Consider the following 22,039-nt stretch of genomic DNA (forward strand, 5'->3'; position numbering starts at 1 on the left):
AGTTTTTTTCTTTGAACACTTGGAATAGTTGTCTTAATGCCTGTTAAACTCCACAGTTTCTGCTGAGAAGTCAGTTATTAACCTTAATGCAGTTCCTTTATAAGTGATAAGTTGGTTTTTTCTTGTTACTTTCAAGATTTCTTCTGTTGCTTTTGACTTTTAGCATTTTTAGTATGATGTGTCTGTTTGTAGATCTCTTTGTGTTTATTCTGTTTGGAGTTTATAGAGCTTCCTGAATGTATAAGTTACTGCTTTTCAAATAAATTTAGGACATTTTCAGCAATTTCTTTGAATATTTCTTCTTCTCTTTTCTTGCTGTTCTTTCTTTTGGTAGTTCTGTTACATATATGTTTGGGGCACTTGATGCTGTTCTACATTTCTCTGAGGTTCTGTTCATTTTTCTTCATTCTTTTTTCTCTGACATTTTTTTCAGCTTGCATAATCTAATTGCTCTATTTTCACATTTGCTCTTTTATTTTTTCCTGCCAGTTCAAATCTACTCTTGAGCCCCTCTAGCGAATTTTTTATTTCAGTTATTATACTTTTTAACCCCAAATTTTCCCTTTGGTTCTTTTTTTGTAATTCCTATTGCTTTATTAATACTCTATTTGATGCAACTTTGTTATCATACCCGCTTTTACTTCTATCATCATGCTTTCCTGTACTTCTGTGAACATATTTATAATGGCTGCTTTGAAGTCTTTTGTTGTTAAATCTGACATGTGTTTGCTCTCATAGGGAATTTCTGTTGCCTGCTTTTTTTCCCAGTGTATGGGTCATATTTTCCTGTTTCTTTGTACGCCTCCTTGTATTTTGTTGGAACTGGACATTTTAGATATTTATATTGATATTTTATTTAGTTTACTTAATTATTTTTGAAAAAGTAGACTCCATGCCCAACGTGGGGCTTGAACTCAGAACCCTGAGATTGACAGTCACATGCTCTACAACTAAGCCAGCCAGGCACCCCTTGATATTTTAGGTATTAGGCATTATATATTGTAGCTAGATACTGGTCTTCTTGTACCTTCCCAGTCTGTGATTTTTTTTGTTATTTACTTCACTATTTGTTGTTTTGTAACTAGATCAATTATTTTAGTGAAGTAAGCTTCTGATGCTGTTGCTCAGGGAGTTACAGCTCTGGGTATGCTTACAGTTGTTCTGAGATGACAGTGGAATCAGTGTGACTCTCTCCTGGCTCTTTCTCTGACCACACCCAACTGTTAAACTACTCTATTGTTTTCAACAGTGTCTTGGAGTCTTAAGTTGCTTTACAAACTAGTCTAAATTGTTGGAATTGTTTCAGAGGTGTATTTGTTCTGACCACAGATGGTTCCTCTTAGCTTCCTTATACCTCAGTTCTCTTCTGCAAGCTGTCTGGCCTATTGTCTTGAATGTCGGGGTTTTTTGTTTGTTTGTTTTTAAGATTTTATTTATTTGAGAGAGAGCATGAGCAGGGTTGAGAGGCAGAGGGAGAGGGACAAGCAGATTCCCCTCTGAGCAGGGAGCCTGACTCAGGGCTCAACCCCAGGATCCTGAGATCATGACCTGAGCCAAAGGCAGATGCTTAACCAACTGAGCTGCCCAGGCGCCCCGACTGTTTTTTCTTAAATCCATAAATCTTCTTCCAGTTGCCTTTCATCACGTCCTCAACTGTTCTTGAGAGCTTGAACTTCTCCATGCTCTATTACAAACGAAGCCAGTTCCTTTGGGAAGAGATTGCAAACTATCTATTTTATTATCTGTTTTCACCCTCAGGCAGCTCTGGAGCTCTTCTCTGAATGACACTCCTGCTCTAGAAGCTGAGCACTCAGTGAAGGCAAGGGTAGGAGTGTGGGCAACAGCCTGACATCCTCTTGGCTTGCTTCTGGTGGTAGAGCCACCACCTCACAAGCCAGGGCAATGGTGATCAGGACTCCAGTTTCTCAGTAACGTTGTGCCCAAAGTATAGCCTTTGTTCCATCAGTTGGGGGCTTGGCAGAAGAAGGGAATGCACACTTCTTGACATCACTTGCCTGGGGCTTAGCAATACCTACCTGGGGGCAGGATGAGGTAAACTGAAGTCCTGCTGCTCCTCAGAAGAAAGCCCTCTAACAGGGAGCTGGAATAAGAGGAAACCTTGTGTTCTTGACTACAGCAGTCTGGGGAGGAGTCTTTCCCTCCCTCTTAGTGGGTAAGGAGGGACAGGTCTTAGTTTAAATACCACAGATCTCTCCTTTCTTACCGGATTTTTCTACATACTCTTGAATAGATGTTTCTTCATTTGTCTTTGGGACTATTTCCAGAGCTTCTCATTGGTTATCATTTTACTAGTTCCATTGGGTTAGCAGATTAGCAGAGCTCCTCATGCTCTCTTGTCAGAAATTGGTCTCTGAATGGTTTTCATTTTTAATTGAGATATAATTGACATATAACATTGTATTATTTTTAGGTGTATAACATAATGATTTGATTGATATATGTATATATTATGAAATAATCACCCCAACAAGTTTAGTTAACATTTATCACCACACAGTTACAAATTTTTTTTTTTTTCTGATAATGAGAACTTTAAAGAGGAATGGTTTTAAATACATTGTAATTATCTTCTTTTTACAGACTATAGAATTGTTCTGTGAAACTATCTGGGCCTGCTATTTATTGATGAAGGGGGAGGAGTTCCTTAAAATTTATCTTAAGGAAATTTGTCTAATTAGATACCTGTCTTTTCTGAAGTCCATTTTGATAACTAATATTTTTCTAGATAATAATCTATTTGATCTAAATTTTCAGTCTATTTGCATAGGACTGAGCAAAGTAATCTCTTATGATTCCTTTAAGTTTTTTCTGTCTGTGGTTATTGGGGGAGGTGTACTTCTTTTATGTGTCTTAAGCATTATTGTAATTCACTAATGAGATAATACTGGAAAAAATTTTTTCCCTACAACTTCACTGGTTATGATTTATTATAATCAGAGTTTCTTTATCTCTACAGTAATAATACTTTATTGAATTCTTGCTATGCATTAGGTACTTTACAGTTTTGATTTATTTAATCTTTATAACAACCCAAGAATGTATATACTGATAGTATCTTTATTTTATGGATGAGAAAACTGAGTTATAGAGATAATAATTTGCCCAGTTATGCCTAGGTGATGATCATAATTTTAACTTCCTAGTTGGCCTACAAGAAATTTAAAATTATTTAACGTTGTTAAATAAATAGATGTATTTGCTTTCTAATATCTCAACCTAAATCACTATCTAAAAAGTAATATAATTTTTAGTTGTCTATGACAATATACTCCATCCCATGGATTTTTTCAGTGAAGTTAGTCAGGGGGAAAAGTGTTACCAAAAATTTCCTTCCTCAGTTAACAATTACTAGTACTTAAATTTATAGTTAGCATGAGAGATTCATTTTATTTTTTATTTTACATTTTTTGAGAGATTTCTTTTAAATGGATATTTTACACTTGGAAAGTCAATGTAACAATTAACATTTAAATAAAAATTTTGAAAAATGTAAAAAAATCCACATCATTACACTAATTTGGTTTGAAAGCTCTTATTTGACGTGATCATAGACAAAAGGAAAAAATGTTTTTTTAAAGAAATTGTTAATAGTTTCTGTAATATCTTAATTATATTCTTGAATGAGAGGAATCAGGAAAGATAGGAATTTAAGGAATAAAAATTGAGAGTTTCATCATTTTGAAAAAGGCTTCTCTTTAGGCAAGACTGAGCAAATATGTGTAACTACTGCCCTCTTGGGTTGGTATAAGGAAAATGTTTTTCAAAATAATCTGTATTGAGATTTCTCTTTCTTCTTTCAAAGGTGTTAAAATCATCACACAACAAGTTCAACCAAGTAAAATCTTACCCAAACCAGTGACAGCAACTCTGCCCACCAGTAGCAATTCCCCTATTATGGTGGTTAGCAGTAATGGTGCAATTATGACAACTAAACTGGTAACCACTCCTACTGGTAAGTTTTCTCGAGCATCAGTCCATACATTCATCATATAGTCATTGAGTAATTTCTTTGTTTCAACATAGTGCTTGATACTGGGGATATAGAGATTAATGAGACAGTTCTTTAAGAGCCTTTCCCCCCCAACTAAAATTAGCTTTCTTTTATTATAGTCATGGTCTTCTGTTCTTTTACTTTATAGCACATAACTACAGTTTCTAATTTCTTCACTACTTGTTTGTTGATTTAATGTAGTTCACCTTACTAGACCATAAGCTCCATGATAAGGGACCGTCTTTGTTTTATTCACCATATATATGTAGAGCTGGTCTGCAAGTAGGTGTTTAGTCAGGATTTGTTGAGGAACCAAAAACACACTCTCCCAGCCCAGAAGGATTGCACTCTTAGGAGGTTGAAAGTCTGTATTACATTGCGGTGTAGTAAGCATTACTCAGACTGAGAGAAGCACAGGATGCCATTTTGCCCATATATGAGAACAACCAGGCTATGCCCAAGGAAGTGACAGTGTAGAACATTTTAAATAGTACCACCCTTTGTGTCCTTGAGCAGGTTACTAATCCCTGTAAGTCTTTTCCCTTGTCTGTTTAAATGGGATAACAATACCTGTACCATAAGGTTATTATAAGTATTAGAGGAAATCAGGTATGTACAGTCCCCAGCAGAGTGCTCAATAGCTATTATTATTAATTAATGTAAGAATTAGCTATTACTACTATTTTAAATTTGTATAACTCTTACCAGATTTTTCGAGAAGGGCCAGTACTTAGATGATAGAATGTAAATAGTGTAAAATGATACCTGTCTCAAGTTTATAAAGCTATCATTTATTGGCCAGGATGTAAAGGTCTATACAGACATTACACTTAATCTTCCTTAGGCTTTAATATCTCCACTTTTAGCAGCAAAACAGAGACTGATGTTAAGCAACTTGCCCAAAGTCATGCGGCCAATAAAAGGAAGATCTGGGATTTGAACCCCCATTTGTTTGACTCTCTTTTTTTCTTTTTAATTGTGGTAAAATAGAACATGAAATTTACCATTTTAAGTGTATAGTTCATTGACATTCAGTGCATTTATGTTATTTTATAACCATCATCACCATCAGGCTTCAGAACCTTTTCATCTTCCCAAACTGAAACTCTACACATTAAACAATAACTCTCCATTACCACCTTCCCGCAGTCCCTGCCAACCACCATTCTACTTGCTGTCTCTGCAAAACCTGTGCTTTAAAAACATGCTGTTCTTGCATTAAACTTATCATACTCCACCCTCCCCACCCCTCCCCCCCCGCCCCAAACTTTTTTCCATTTGGTACAAAAATAATAGTGTTATTTATATATGATTCTTTACCTTAGGGAAAGATAGTAAAAAATAATAATGTGTCTGTCTGTGCCTGTGTATCTCTGTTAGAAAAGGTGTTTCTATTTTTAAAACAAAAGCTTAAGTGGAAAATTTTTTGTTAAAATTTAGCTGGTTCACATTATGTTTGTAGCATGTTTACTTTGCACTAGATTTTTTAAGATTTTATTTATTCATTTGAGACACAGAGATACAGAGAGAGAGAGAGCAAGCATGAGCAGGGGGAGAGGCAGAGGGAGAGGGACAAGCAGGCTCCCCGCAGAGTCAGGAGCCTGATGTGGGGCTCAATTCCAGGACCCTGGGATCATGACCTTAGCCGCAAGCAGACGTTTAATCATCTCAGTCACCCAGGTGCCCCCTTTGCACTAGATTTTTTGAGGGGGATTCAAATGTATGTTTGTAACTGACTTAAATTAATTCTACTTAATGTTCTTCCCCTCCTCCTTTTTTTGGGTTGTGATTGTATTTAAAAATTTTTAAATATCTTGATAAAAGCATTTTTGCAGGGAGGGAGTTGTTGAAAATGGTTATCACGATGACCATTCTAATTATTATGAAAAAATGCTTTCCTGTCAAAGAAGGTATTATCTTATGTTATTTTATAACCATCATCACCATCAGGTGATTCATCACCATCAGTCATCTTCTTTCTTCTTTCTTCCCCAGACTAATAGTTCTTAGTGTAGGAATAGTATTTCTGAGTTACTGGACTTGTAGGAAACTATAACAGGCTCATCTGGTTAGTTTTTAATTCTTGTTTGGGAAAAGAAAAACATCTTTGGAATAGTGGGGAAGAGTGCAAAATCCTTTGAGAGACATGAAGAAAAATTTTCTAAGGGGTCAGTTAGAGTTGAGGAAATATGTAAATAGTGAACTTTTTCGGCCAAAAGAAATATTCCTGGCAACTCTTGGCAGCTTCAACTTTAATCTCTAGTAAAATGATGGAATAATTCTTTAAAAGATAGAAATATATTTAGAGAATAGCAGAGTACAAAATAGTGTAAGTTTCTAAAATTTTAAGCAAACAATACTGCCTTATTTGCTGAATGCTGACATTGGGTTTGGCACTGTGACAGCATAAAACAGATGTAGAGACCTTAAAATCTGTAACAGAAATATCTAAAATGCTCTGGCAGGAAAGATGATTAAATTTAAGTTTCTTTTGGCATAGAACTAGTGGAAGAAGGGTAGTGGAAGAAAGGAACATAGTTATACTTTTTCTTGAGGTTGGTAATTTGATGCAACACATCACAAAATTTTATGTGTAAAATTAATCCAAATTGACTTGGCTGTAGTTCTTGCTATGTGCGTTGAAAACTGTCTATAAATTGTTACTTAATGTCTTGACACCTTGAAATTCCATTTTCAAGTTAAAGCAATGTAGATTACATTGAATTATAGCTAAACTGTATAAATTGTCATTCTTCTATAAGTAATGACAAGTTTTTCTTTTGGCTTTTCCCTTTTTATAGGCACACAGGCAACCTATACCCGGCCAACAGTGAGCCCGTCCATAGGTCGGATGGCTGCAACCCCTGGAGCTGCAACCTATGTGAAAACTACCAGTGGTAGCATCATCACAGTAGTACCCAAGTCATTAGCTACCTTGGGGGGCAAGATAATTAGCAGTAATATAGTTTCTGGTAGGTATATCTGAAATACGTTAAAGCTATAGGTAACCAGTAAGAGGAAAAAACATTTCACTATTGAAGGATTCTGTTAGATCTGTTTTCTACTTAGAAATCTGGAGCTTTGTTTTTAGTCCTGATATTTAGTGATTAAGTCTAGTTTTTTATTTCTAGTATTAAATTTTCACACATTAAGTTTTAAAATAGAACATTAGTTGTTTTTAATCAGAATGGAATTACTATGATTTATATTTGTGTAGAGATTTTTCATTTACTGAGTATTCTCCCATTTGTCAGTCCTTTCAGAATGGATAAATCTGAATAGTTGGTATCACCCACAGTTGACAGGTACAGACAGATTTAAGTTTAGAGAGTTGAAATTGACCTATCTAAGACCACACAAGCTAGATAGAGGAAGAAAGAACTAGGATTTATTCATCTTTGAGGGACCATATCTTATAATTTCATTTATTAATGTTACTTTAGCTTATTAAAAAAAAATATTTGAGTATCTTTATTTTCTTTTCACCATTATATTGATTGTTTACTTTTAAGAAATATTTTACTCCGTGAAAGCTAATATTTATTGGTATTTTGGGACTTTACCTGGTTTTTCTCAGCTCATTAATTCCTGCAGTATTTGGACTATGGACTCCGAAGTGGAATGTTAACATAGCATCTGTTTTCGTTATTGGTTTTTAATTAAAATTATGTAAATAATTTCTCATCAAGCAAGCCCTGTGGACTTTAACTGTGTACCATTTTTGTAGACTAGCCATATTTTGTATGCCCCAGGTGAGTTGTTCTGACATTTTAAAGTGAAGAGATTGAAGTTCCTGGCAATATATGATGTTGCTGATAACTCAGGGAATAAAAAAAACAAAGCAGGGCATGGTATTGGCATAAAGCACTGTATTTAAAGCTGCTAATATTGGCTCTATTTTTAAGTGTAAGTGAGAAAATCCAATGTTTGCCAAACTGAGGAGGGTGAAACCAGTAAGGAAAGAATCATCATACTCCAGCTTTAAGAGGATTTTTTAAATAACTCCGTGAAAACTCAAATTTTGATTTATTACCTGACAGTATCTTAATGGTATAGAGCACATTCTCAAACATTTTTCAAAAAGTGGTCATTCTTCATTGGTATGTAGCTTTTTATCACCATAATGGTTTTTCTTTACTTCTATATGAATTCATAATAACCTTATAGCTTGAAGGAATGTCTAGATGTCCTGAGGCCACTGTTTTCAGGCCTTCTTTATGATTTAGCTGCTTTGTATCGGGTTAGAGCAGTATAGTAAGCAAGCATATTTTCCTAGAAGCAGAGATATATACCCTCTACATGTATACATTTTATCCACCTTTGTATGTAAATACAAAACAACTCAATGGTTAGCTGCTTTTTCAAGTATATTGGGTATACATGAGAAGAGTTCTTAACCTTTACCAGCACAATAGGATGTACTTGGCACAAAGTTGAAACAGTGCTGTTCATTGCATGGAGCTTGTTTTGTGTCTACTTCTGCTTCACTGACACTTTTATTTTAAGGAATCTCTCATTTCTGACTGCTCTAAACTGATCCTTATGTTACATATCAATATTCTTTATAAAGACAGTTTTCTTATTTTATAATGTTTTTTTAATTTCGTGATAGTGGGATTACAGGTTAGTTTATTAGCAGTTTTCAGTCCCTGGTTATCTATTCACAGTGAACTGGTAAGCCTAGTTGGATGAATTTGGATAATCCATAATTAAATGCTGGATTCTAGAGTTTGTGTCTACCCGACTCCCCTATCCCACGAACAAAAATAAAATGCTTTTCTTAAAAGATACCCAGATGTCTAGCTGTAAGAATAGAAGCCTTTAAAAAGAAAAATGATACTTTCCCCCTTATTGTGGGTAATTTGGAAAATACAGAAAGATACAAAGAAAATTAAAAACATATAATTTTTACCATCCAGAGAAATATGTTAAGATTTAAGTGTATGTATTTCTGTTCATTTCTTTTTCTGTTCAATTTTTTGGTTATAAGTGTATGTGTGTGTATTTTTTAAATTACATTGAGATCTAATATAATCAGCTTTTCCCCTTTTTTCACAGAATAATCTTATTTTCCTATTCTTTTAAATGTATCTTGACACCTCCTCTGCCCCCACTTAATGGTTACACAATATTTTCTTATATGATGCACCATAATTTAGCCATTTTCTCGTTGTTGAATGTTTTTAGGTTGCTTCCAATTTTTTTTGTCATTATAAATAATCCCGTGATAAACATCATTATACATAAATTATTTTTTTAAAGATTTTATTTATTGAGCTAGAGCGAGAGTGAGAGAGAGAGAGAGAGAAAGAGAACACAAGCAGGGCGAGCAGCAGGCAGAGGGAGAAGCAGGCTCTCCACTGAGCAGGGAGCCTGATGCAGGGCTCAATCCCAGGACTCCAGGATCATGACCTGAGCCAAAGGCAGCCACTTAACTGACTGAGCCACTCAGGCACCCCATTATACACAAATTATTATGTGAAGTTCTTACTTCCTTTTCTCTAGAAAGCAAAGTCATGCTTCCAAAGTGCTTTTTAGAAAGGTCAACTTTTTCTTTTCATTAGAATAAGCAACTAAATGGAAGGCATGACTATTTTTGCAGTTATTTAACTCCTTAGAATCAGATATTTACTTATATGTGTATATAGAGAGAGCCTATCAGACACATTTGTACTTTGGTTAAAACTTAGTTAACATTTCCTTGAGATAATTTTTAATGCTTACTTTTTTTTTTTAAAGATTTTATTTATTTATTTATTTGACAGAGAGACACAGCGAGAGAGGGAACACAAGCAGGGGGAGTGGGAGAGGGAGAAGCAGGCTTCCTGCTGAGCAAGGAGCCCTATGCGGGGCTGGATCCCAGGACCCCGGGATCATGACCTGAGCCGAAGGCAGACGCTTAACGACTGAGCCACCCAGGCGCCCCTTAATGCTTACTTTCTAAAAACACTTATATTAACCAAGTATTTAGTGAGCCTGTATTATTGAAGGAGTCATCGTAATCAATCATGTATGAGGGATTAAAGTTAATTAATAGTTGAAGTTGATACATATGAATAATGGGCAGTGTGGTCTTTGTGGCTCTTCACAGCTTACTATTCAAAAACTACAGATAAAGGGAAAAACATTTGTGGAGCTGGTGTGGATAAAAGTGCATTTTTATGTAACCTGTGTTACCTTGGACTGACAAGACATTAGATGATGGCAAGTATAAAGATATATAATGTAATAAGATTGCCAAAAATTGACTAGAATATTCTTATTCTTTTTTTTTTTTTTAAAGATTTTATTTATTTATTAGAGAGCAAGCAAGAGAGAAACAGCATGAGAAGGGAGAGGGTCAGAGGGAGAAGCAGGCTCCCCGCTGAGCTGGGAGCCCGATGTGGGACTCGATCCCAGGACTCCAGGATCATGACCTGAGCCAAAGGCAGTCGCTTAACCAACTGAGCCACCCAGGGACCCATAGAATATTCTTATTCTTAGTGTAACCTTACTTCTAAAACTCTAGTAGGGAATGCTGTTTCTCTAGTAGAAAAGAATAAAATTTTGTTTAATTTTTCTTCTTGGGAACATATTAATTGGTCATGTTTTTAAATGAGTACCTGTTCTGTGCTTAGTCTAAATTTGATAAATGATATGCAAGTCTAGAGAAGAAATGTATGACTTGCCTGTTTTCATGGGCAGAGGAAATCACAGGCATAGAAGTAGCATTGGGGCCCATATGCTCAAGGACCACTGTGGAAACCAACACACTGAAGAAGAGGTATATATTGGATAATCCTGAAAATTAAAGTCTGGCAGAACCTGGAAACCTAAGAGGAATTTGGGCTCTATGTGACAGATAATAGGAAGCCATAGTGAAGAAGTTACTTATTAGAAGAAGTTATTTATTAGACTTATTACTTATTATTAGAGTTATTACTTATTATTAGAGTTTGTTGTGTATATTATGGAATAGGAACAAATAAGATCAAATTGGTAGATTAAGGGTCAGGTCATGTAGGATTGTGACACCTAAGAGGGAAAGTTAGAACTATCTAGATAAAATAGGGATTAGGAAGGGGTTTTTTTTGTTTTATTTTAAAGTAATCTCTACATCCAGAATAGGGCTCAAATTTACAACCCCAAGGGTCACATGCTCTATCAACTGAGTCAACCAGTTACCCTGGAAAGGTTTTTGACCAATTTCACTTTCTGGGTCAAACTGGTTTTTAAAAGATGTTTGATATAACGGGAGCATGAGAGCTATTTGTATGATAGAGAAACTTGAAATAGGGAGAAAATATGGGAAGGCAAAAGAGATGAGGGTCTATCTATTGAGTTGACATTGATAACATTTTGAAAGAAGACATATGTTGGTGACAAATTGAGTTTGTTCACATATTCATTGAACAACTATTACTGAGTAATTGCCGTACAGTATGTGCTAAGCACTGAGGAATTAGGGATGCAAAAAGATCCTTTGGAGCTCAAGGGGCTTTCACAAGGCAAGACTTGCACTAGGATTTCCAACTGCGACAGTCAAAAGAATATAGGGTACAAATTTGATAGGTATAAGAGAAGCAGGTTGTGGAAGGATGTGGAGAAGAGAACACGATAGTGTGTTTGGATCAGCAGATGTAGATCTACCGAGTAGATCTTAATTATTGAAAATATAAATTTATTTATATAAATATATAAATTGGAGTTTCATCCTCAGACTCTTCAGAGTGCTGCAGATTACAAGAGCATGTGTTTAATCTGTGCCTTGGTCTATGGGTGTTTGTTTTTTTTAATCACATGAACATAAATGGCTTATTTTCATAAATTTTCTCTAGAGTCTAATGTTATGTCAATTTTGATAAGTATTTACCTCTTTTTAATGTTCTTTTTTGAAGAATTTTCCCACCACACTCGTCAAATAAATATAATACTGGGTTTGGGGAAGCATTTGTTGTGGAATGCAGATTTTTATTTGTTTCAATTAACTAGTCAGGGGAGGAATATTGATGGGGAAACTGATTGTGATATTTTTAGATTCTGATTTTGGTGTGCAAGTTTTCAAATTCCAAGAAGATGACTGCTGTAAAAGTCAATTCTTAATATTCTCTCATTCTAGGACAACTTCTACTTACTGTTCCAAGCCTTCATTTTCATCCTTATGACAACCTTCATGTCATCTCGGGATGACATTAACTACATGTATTAATTATATACAGCATAAACAGAAATAACCAAATATCACTTCTTAACTCAGGCCTCCTTTTCTCCCCCCTTCTCTAAGGAACGACTACCAAAATCACTACAATCCCAATGACTTCCAAGCCCAATGTGATTGTTGTGCAAAAGACAACAGGAAAAGGAACGACCATTCAAGGCCTCCCGGGCAAAAACGTTGTCACAACATTGCTAAATGCTGGAGTAAGTAAGAGCTTATAATGCAGATTCAGCGAATCCACTGAGGATTTTAAAGACCAGCTATACAAATATTTGCCTAAGGACTTCAGAGCCCCACAATGGCCTGTATGGTTTGATTTACTGCTACTGTGATGTAATAACTGTTAAAACACCACCAACTGATGCCATTTTTCACAGTAATTTCTAAAACATGTTGCTCATAGCTAAGTTGCTTATGACCATGATTTAGATGCTTAGCTCAGTCCAGATGGAGGATTCCACTGGCTTAACTGCAGTGGGACCTCTGTTAGAGGACAGTTTCATTCCTGCCTCTGGCCAGTAGACACGAGGCTAGTATTGGCCTAGGTTGGGCAAAGAGAAATATTTGGGATGAAGAAAATTAATTGATGGGGATTTACTTTCATTTTTACCTCTTTGAGCTAGTAAAAAAAAAAAAAATCAACCGCTTCATTGATAGTTGTAAAGGCAGTCGTGTAGAGGTTTGGAGTTAGACATACCTGGGTTTTGTCTCTTAGTATCATAGTTGTTTGACCTTGGCAAATTTACTCAACTTCCGTCATCCTTAATTTCCTCATTTATAAGTTGGGGATGGTGATCTTTACCAGTGAGTTTGTTCAGTAACTGGTAGCTGTTTTAAAAGTGCTTAAAATAGCGTCTGACGCATAGGAAGTCCTCAATAAGTAGTTTTTCTCTTATTGTTGTTACTCTTGGTACTTAACTATTTAGGCTTGGTAATGTCCCTACTTTGCTAGAAAAAAAATGCCGTACTTCATTGTAGTAGATCTCTAGTAGCTTCCTAGGTATCTCAGTCTTCATAATGTTGGCATTAGATCTTTTCATCATGTAGGAAAACATAGCCTGAGTTCACATGGTAAGCCAAAATAAAGCCTGGGATTAGAATTCCACTTTTCAGAATGCTTTTACAGTCTGGTTTATAGTTTCATAGAATTTGATATGTAAGAGGGGATGCCATGTACCCAGAGTCCTGTGGTCACATACATTGAAGAGTCGTGTGTGAATCCTAGCTGCTAGGTATATCTAACAGCAATAATTGGACTCAGGAAGTACTAGTAAAACAAGCAGATCAGAGCATAAGACTACACATATGTATATGCATCTGTACTCAACAGCTTGGTTACCTGGGCATGTCTACACACATACATCAGAAGAGCTTCTTCAAAAAATAGCCTGCTATTTGGTTTTGATAGGCTTTGAATGGGTCATTATACTTGGACAGGGCCCATTAAGCTATTTGATAGATACGCATGCCTATTTGCAAACTAGTGGCTCTTGGCAAATGAGCTAGAGCTCCTTCCAAAGCTGCTGCTGTGAAGGGTGTGTTTGTATTAAAATAAGTAATAACATGAGTGACAGACACTTCATATCTCCCTTAGATAACAGTCTCCCTTACAGCAAATAGTTAAACTTGGGATTTTTGTAACCTGTTTAGCTCTAAATTCATAGAGTGATTACCTTCTGCCAGCTCACCTGGGTGCTTTGTTTTTACTGTCTGCTAAGTTTGGATAGCCACACATTTAGATGATGATGACTAATAGTTAAAAGCTAATAAGGTGAAAATTTTTCTTTTCAGTTTTATGGATTTTAACTTTTAAAAATTAATAATTTAGTAAAATCACTGTTTCTGAATTTAAGTAAGCTCAAGTATTGACTATAAATGACAGAAGGTACTTGAGAATAAAGCAGACAAAAGTATAAAAATGTTGAAAAGTTAATGAGCTTAAGCTATCTAGTTAATAAACTAAAGTGATATTAGTAACATACTAATAATAAAATGTGGGAAATGCCCTGTTTGTTTTTTGTATTTTCCCATATAACCTCAGAACGTTAGTTAATACCTGCTGATTTCATCTCTTGCCCATGCATTTTCGCATAGACATTGCTGTATGTCCTTATAATTTTGTATTTGGGGAGCTTAGTTTATGTGTGTACATTTAGCTATTGGTATAATGCACAGTAATTTTTTATTACATAAATCTCTATTTTGGGTAAATTAGAAAATAAAGGTAATGTTGGGGGGAGACCTATAATCCCCACTCTTTTGAGATAGCTATTGTTAACATTTTAGTATATATTCTTTTATAATTTCCTGACTATTTTAATGTATGTATTCTATGAATGTGACGGTGTAGTAAATATTCTTATGTGAGATAATTTTTTAAATTCACTTGTCAGGAAATAATGCCTTCTTTGGACAGAACGTTGGGCAGATGACTTTTAGGACTACCTCAACTAAGTCTAGGATTTTTGATCACCTGGAAACCTTGTACTTTGCTATTTAATTTACAGTCCTTTCCCCATCATCCTTGTAAAACCTCGCTGTGATTTTTCAGTTTTTGGCATTGAAATACATATAAACCTCATATATTCACTGACTTTAATTTAGGGAGAAAAGACTATTCAGACGGTGCCAACAGGAGCAAAGCCAGCTATTATCACTGCTACAAGACCCATCACCAAAATGATTGTAACTCAACCAAAAGGAATAGGTTCCACAGTTCAGCCAGCAGCTAAAATCATCCCAACAAAAATTGTTTATGGGCAGCAAGGGAAAACACAGGTATGCTATAAGATATAGTGGTTTTTCTTGGCTCTGGTATATTTCAAATTCCTAAAATTCCACGTTGGAAATTTGAATGAGAAGATCAGTAATCTTTAAAAAAATCAGATTGTTAAAAGTTATGACCAAATGTGCATAATCATCTGTTTTCAAAACCTGTGTTTCTCTCTTCAGTACTTTTTTTTTTTTTTTTTTGATACCTAAATATTTGCACCATGTCATGAGCAAAGATTGGGGAAACAAACCCTTGGAATAAAATTTGCTGAAGGCATATATTGTTACTTGGGAAGTAGATGCTTGAGGGAGAGTGGTAGTTATTTAGAATCTCTCAGAAAAAAGTATTTTTTATAAGCTAATACGGCCTTTGAAAGCACTTTATATACTTAAAAAAATTTGTTTTACTTGAAACCTAAATGATGGAGAAGCTAGATATTTGTTCATTTTCAAGCAATAGAAGATAAGGGAATTTTTCTGGAAATTTGCCTAGAAAATTGAGGCCCAGGATTTAATCTTATGTTGCTAGACTACTATTTATTTTATAAAGTACCTACTTTAACTGTTTTTGTGAGAATATCAAAGGAAATAATGTCAGCTTTGGTTCAGAAATGTTATCCTAGAATTCTTGTAAAAGGTTTTAATTTACCTTTAATAATTTGCCTTTAGAATCAGTTCCCACAGAATCATAGCGAAATAGTTTACACATCAAACAAATAAGTTTTGTGATTAGAAATAAGTCCAAATTGCCTTTAAGTTTCAACTGGTAACAATTCTCCTTTGCTCCATCATCTTCATCATAGTGTAACCCATGTTTTCATTCTTGAACTCTTGGAAATGGGTGATTTAATAGAGTCTGAAAAGGTTTTGAATCTTAAATACGGGAGAAATAAAAACTAAATGTGGGCAGTTAACATTTTTATATTCTAGGCACCCAATTGAAGTCAACTCCTAGAGTTCAAATCTTGAAGTGGAATGGTTCAGTTTGAAATCTTTCTCCCATTTCACTTATTTTAATGTGTGTGGTTTTGACCTTTGCCAGGAGTTGATCTACCACATGTTTCATATTGCTTCTAATAACAGTTGTCTAAGTCAGTGTTTCTCTGGGGATTTTTCAAAATGACTTAGGTCCCAACCATGTTTACTTTGTACAGGTGTCTCAATTAGGAATTTCATTTGGTTGCTAATGAAAAGAAACCTGAAGAACAGTGGCTTACAAAAATTAGGGTTTTATTTTTATTATGTTAATAATAATAAGTTAATTATTTTTATAAGTTTATTATGTTAATGAATGTTCAGAGGGAGGAAATTCTGGACTATTCTTGTGGCATTGGGAATCCAGGCTTCTTGTGTCTTTCTGTTCTGCAGTCCATAGCGTGTGGCTGTCATTCTACTATATAGCCTACAGCTTGTAAAATGACTTCTGAAGTCATTATAGGCAAGAAAAAATGGGGAGAGCCTCTTGTCAAAATTATGGCTGTTGCAGTCTGGCACATACCACTTAAAATGTTGTATGTTGCTTGATTCTGATTTGTTCATAGATTGAATTAGTCTTTAATGAACAATGTTGTGCCCAAAGCATAAGAAATGTACAGAATGCAGCTTCCCATGTCAGGAAGATGATATTCATGACTAGAAGTTTAGCATTTTAAATAGTGCTCTAAAATTTAAACTGGGTATATTTCTGATTTTCTTCTAGGTTCTTATTAAACCCAAACCAGTGACATTTCAAGCCACAGTTGTTAGTGAACAAACAAGGCAGCTGGTCACAGAAACATTACAGCAAGCATCTAGGGTGGCAGAAGCTGGTAATTCATCTATTCAAGAGGGAAAAGAAGACCCACAGAGTTATACCGATAGTAGTTCCTCTTCTACAGAGTCCTCCCAAAGTTCCCAAGGTAAGATCCATTTTACTTCTGACTTATGTAATTACTTCTGACATAGTGCCCTAGTTCCAAAATAGTTGAACCTAGGGGTTTCAAACAAACATGTATGCTTTGATTTGTCGATTCTTTTGATTTTATTTTCCTTTGTTTGATATGTAATCGGTGAGCTGAAGTTTTGTTTTTAATAAGACTTTACCATTCTTTCCTGCATGGCATATGTTCATCAAATAATTGGTAAACTATAGATGATGATTTTGGCAGGTAGGGATTACCAAACTTGAATAGTGCTGTGGTTCTTCTTGTTTCCTTTTGGGTAAGTAGGAGAAGTGGGCAACAGAGTGAATGTATCTTTTGAATGGTTACTTTTGAACCTTGAGAAAGAATCAGGGTGGCCAGAGGTGGGCCATATGTGGGCTATAAGTAGAGTGACCAAACATTGCAGTTTGCAGAGGACAAGTCCTGGTTTGTGTCTGTTCTAGCATAATTATTAATAGCATTCCTTTTCACTCTCATCTCAAAGGTATCCCAATTTAGATGATATTATATGATTGTCCTAATTATAAGGAAGGAACTATGAAGCCAGACTCCATAGTAGGGAAGCTCTTTATCCTTAGTGCTGTTTTAATTGTGTTGTTCGTCTAGGAAGTCTCTTGAAATAAATTCTTGATCATAAGCTTTGAGACCTACAAATCTAGTACTCATGTCTGTCAGTTACCTTGACCGCCCTTATCGTCACATGGGAGGTATATTTATGCCTATGCTTGCTTATATGCTCTGATGCATCTAATAAGCAAAGCTGTTTATCTTCCCCTAATCATTCCTCACCCACTCCATTCCCTCTCCTCACCTCCCCATTATTTTCTCTGGAGTGCTTTCTGAGCGTCTTCACTTTTCTAATACAGATTCTTCATCTGGTGCACTTTTATTATTCTAACTGTTTAACAGAGTCTTTCCAGATTAGTGGGAAGTTCAGATTGCTTATATGGTTCAAATTGCCGAATAGCCCATTAATTGAATTTGACAGTTATTTATTTATACTATATATTAAGTATTGTGCTAGGTAGGCCCTATGAATGTTGAGTAAAATATAGTTCTTGTAAAAATCTAGAGTAGGGGATTAAAAAATACATGTACAACTTCAGTATGAGTATAATAAGTTTATTAGTAACAAACAAAAATGCCAAAGGCTAAAAATTCACACTCCAGTGAGGAGAGAATAAGAAAGCTTCATGAAGGAGATAGCATTTGAAGTGGTCTTTGAAAACTTATCAATTAAAAGTAAATAAAAATGTTGATTTTTTTTTTTTAAGATTTTATTTATTTATTTGTCAGAGACAGAGAGCAAGCACAAGCAGGGGGAGTGGCAGGCAGAGGCACAGGGAGAAGCAGGCTCCCCACTGAGCAAGGAGCCCGACGCGGGACTCGATCCCACGACCCTGGGATCATGACCCGAGCTGAAGGCAGATGCCCGACTGACTGAGCCACTCAGGTGTCCCCAAAATGTTGATTTTAACAAACAATATGACACTCATTTTAGAGAATGTGTAGTTTTCTTCAGCATATTATCAATGATAGTAATATTTTCTGGATCAGTTTACTGAGAAGATTCAGTTTATCATTCTGTACTGATTATGAATCAGTCTTTGTACTTTACAGTGGAGTGATGCTTATTCTCTATTTCATATGATCTTTATTTCTTAATGATTTGATACCTAAAGATTCCATTCTCACTTCAGCACATCAGCTGCATTTTCCTCTTTTATTTTTAAGTCTCTGGTTCCTTGAATAATACATGCCATTTTTGCCCTTGAGAAATATTTTTATAGAGGATGGGTAAAATGTTTAGCTTATGAGTTGATGCTAAAAGGGAGACATGAATAGTGTATGTTTTTATATCCATAATCTCAGGTTATCTTTTGAAATTGCTGGTCTTTTCCTAAGGGAGCTATAAGCCAATCATTACTTCCCAAACATGCCATTTCATTAGGCAGTCTTAAGTATTCATTCTAAGAATGGGACAAAAGTTTGGCTATTTTTGGAAGTGATTGAGTGGAAGGTTTTCTGCTTTTCAATCTCTTATTATACATGGCTTCATCTATTTTTATTTATTTGTCCTGTATCATTACATATGATTTATTTTAAAAATATCCTGTAATACAGGGGTGCCTGGGTGGCTCAGTCGTTAAGCATCTGCCTTTGGCTCAGGTCATGGTCCCAGGGTCCTGGGATAGAGCCCCGCATCGGGCTCCCTGCTCGGCAGGAAGCCTGCTTCTCCCTCTCCCACTCCCCCTGCTTGTGTTCCCTCTCTCGCTGTGTCTCTCTCTCTCTGTCAAATAAATAAATAAAATCTTAAAAAAAAAAAAAGATATTCTGTAATACAGAAAAAGATAACAATTCAGAATATGTATATCTAGATTATAAAGCCAGTTTCTATAATCTGCATTTTTCCCCCTCCCCCCATATCTTTATATAGCTCCTTAGTGCATTCTCACAATGACTGGTGATATATATGCTGTGATTTAAAGAGAAAGGGATAAAGATTTTGGTCAATCTAAGATCATGCTGGCTTTCAAAGTATATGAGGGTCATACCTATTGGGAATGTAAGCACTACATAGCAGTTCATTTTTCCTTTATATTTCTTTTGTAGTTTTTGCCCCTCCCCCACCTTTGGTAACTTTTTCTTTTAATGTAATTTCAAACTTACAGAAAACTTTCAAGAAGAGTTAAAAAGAACTCTGTGATTTTTTTTTAAGATTTTATTTTTAAGTAATCTCTACACCCAACATGGGGCTCAAACTCACAACCCTAAGATCAAGAGTCACATGCTCCACCAACTGAGCCAGCCAGGCACCCCAAGATTTTTAAAAAAGAGAGAAATATTAAGGATTTCTTTATTTATATTTAGTTTATTTCCAGTAGGTTTAAGGTGGATTAGGTAGAATATAAGATTATGTGAAGTGAAATGGAAGAGAGCAAGGAGACAAAACCAGGGGTAGGGATTTAAGATGGAACAAGGTATGCCTCGATACAAAAATGCATCCTGTAAAGACATTGCTTTAAGGAGGCCACAAATTGGTTTCTGGGATGATTTTTCCAGAAGCTTTATGATTTTGGTAGATCATAGTGAGGGTGGGGAATGAATCCAGGTTAAGCAAAACATACTTATTGCAGAACTTTTCAGAGCTATTATGTGTTAACATATATTGTGAAAGGTGAAGAGTGGAGTATGTAATGTAAAATGCTCCCCAACTTTTTTGACCATAGAACCTTTCTTTTGCAGAACATCTTGAGGAACTAATGTTCTTTGAAATATTTTGAGTGATGCTGTCTAGGCAGTTAAATACCATGAAGGCCTTGGACTTTATGAAAATACTTCAGAGGGCACATACATATTACATCATAGAAGGGACATAGACATCTTGGGTTTAGTTTAGAAGGGGTGGTTTAGATGAGTAAGGCATCTAGGAGTCATTTTATGTGAGAGAGGGTTGGTGGAAACAGGACATTTTTTATGGAGAAGAGAAGATGAGGATTGGGTTGGGGACATTGGGAGCTGTCAGTTTTCTTGAGGACTGTGACATGGAAGAGGGAAAAGAGTGAGTCTTTGTGGAAATGTGGATGGAAACTAGAACCATTGGGTAGAAGTCACAGGAAGCCCTGTTTCCGTTCCATATAAGAAAATTTTCTAATTGTCATAACTGCAGAAATGGAAGGAAACTATCTTACAAAGTAGTGAGTTCTCTGGTGTTGCAGTTCGTGGATTGGTGGGGATATTGTGAAGATTTTAGCATAGGATTGGTGATAGCATTAAATGAACTTTTAGATCCCTGCTAGCTGAGAGGTCTTAACTGTACTATGAAAGTGTGATATGGCCCTTTTATGGTAAAGTCACAGGAGACATTCTTCCATAGAGATGCCTGATCTGCCTTTGCTTATAACAGTACAGTGTGTATTTCTGGTACCAAACGTGTAGTAGACGTCCAGTAAATATTTGTTAAGTGACCTGTGGGGAAAGATATCTGAGGGTTAGAAGGCCACCATCCTCAAGACAGATGGGGGAAGTCTAGAGGCATATACACTTCATAATCAAATGGTACTGTGAGATCAAGCTCCTGATGTCTTAGTCGTTGCATCCTGACCTCAGTATCAGACTTAATAGGCGATAGGTTTATTTGGTTTAAGCATAAAAGCCAAAGTAAAGAGGAAACTCACTCAAGGATTGGTTTTTGCATGTAGGTTCACACTCTCATTCTTTGTCACAGCACTTGGGGTTGCTGCAGTGATACCGTGTGATGAGCAGCCACTCTCTGAGTATGGGCAGAAAGAGTGAAGAATCTCTAGCCCCTACAGGATGATGTTATTTGGGTTGATGTCTGATAGGTGCTCCCATGTGGAAATTTGTTTTCTTCTTTTAGTCTCTTTCTACCTCATCTCTCTGCAAATGCAATCCTTGTTTTCTTCTGGATATTCAGTGAATATTACAGAATTGGGTTGCAGTCATTCTTTGCCTGTGGGTCCTCTCACCTACCCAAAAGGGTACTTACATCACCGGGGGAGTTTCTTAAATGTGAGAACTTAGGTTTTATAAAAATAATTATTTCCTGGGCGCCTGGGTGGCTCAGTTGGTTAAGCGACTGCCTTCGGCTCAGGTCATGATCCTGGAGTCCCGGGATCGAGTCCCACGTCGGGCTCCCCGCTCAGCGGGGAGTCTGCTTCTCTCTCTGACCCTCCCCGCTCGCTCTCATGCTCTCTCTCTATCTCATTCTCTCTCTCAAATAAATAAATAAAATCTTTAAAAAAAAAAAAATTATTTCCTAATAAAATTAGTTTTCTTAAGTATAAGTTCTATTTGTCTGCTTATAACAAGTAAAGAATAACTGTAATATGCATCACATGACATTTGGTATTGCAGTATAGTGTCCCACAATCTTCTAGAATTTGGGGAGAAGTTTAATGGAAATTATACATCCCTGGTGTGGCATATATTCTACCCAGTGTTTGGGGAACGGGGGATACAGTTTGTTAATGGTAATTTAAAAATTCCATTGTATATGGAATATACAATAATGTAGAATTCTGTTGTATATCAGTTGTGTTTTCTTTGGCAAGGCTGTTTTTTTGTTTGTTTTAAAGAGTCATTTCACCTCCCCAACCTTTTTGGACAACTTTG

At 35.8% G+C, this 22,039-nt stretch overlaps 1 protein-coding gene across 4 annotated transcripts in view; it reads left to right on the plus strand.

Moving 5' to 3' along the window:
• Window positions 1-22,039, plus strand: part of EMSY (EMSY transcriptional repressor, BRCA2 interacting) — an 89,234-nt gene that overhangs the window by 49,014 nt on the left and 18,181 nt on the right. For all 4 annotated transcript variants that reach the window (XM_044919218.1, XM_021704634.2, XM_021704635.2 and 1 more), the window contains 5 exons: window positions 3,824-3,973; window positions 6,814-6,984; window positions 12,276-12,412; window positions 14,814-14,987; window positions 16,681-16,879. In XM_044919218.1, coding sequence (XP_044775153.1) covers window positions 3,824-3,973; window positions 6,814-6,984; window positions 12,276-12,412; window positions 14,814-14,987; window positions 16,681-16,879 — 831 coding nt within the window. The remainder of the gene's footprint in view (window positions 1-3,823; window positions 3,974-6,813; window positions 6,985-12,275; window positions 12,413-14,813; window positions 14,988-16,680; window positions 16,880-22,039) is intronic.

Source organism: Neomonachus schauinslandi, chromosome 11, assembly GCF_002201575.2.
Source record: "Neomonachus schauinslandi chromosome 11, ASM220157v2, whole genome shotgun sequence".
NCBI classification, from domain to species: Eukaryota; Metazoa; Chordata; class Mammalia; order Carnivora; family Phocidae; genus Neomonachus; species Neomonachus schauinslandi.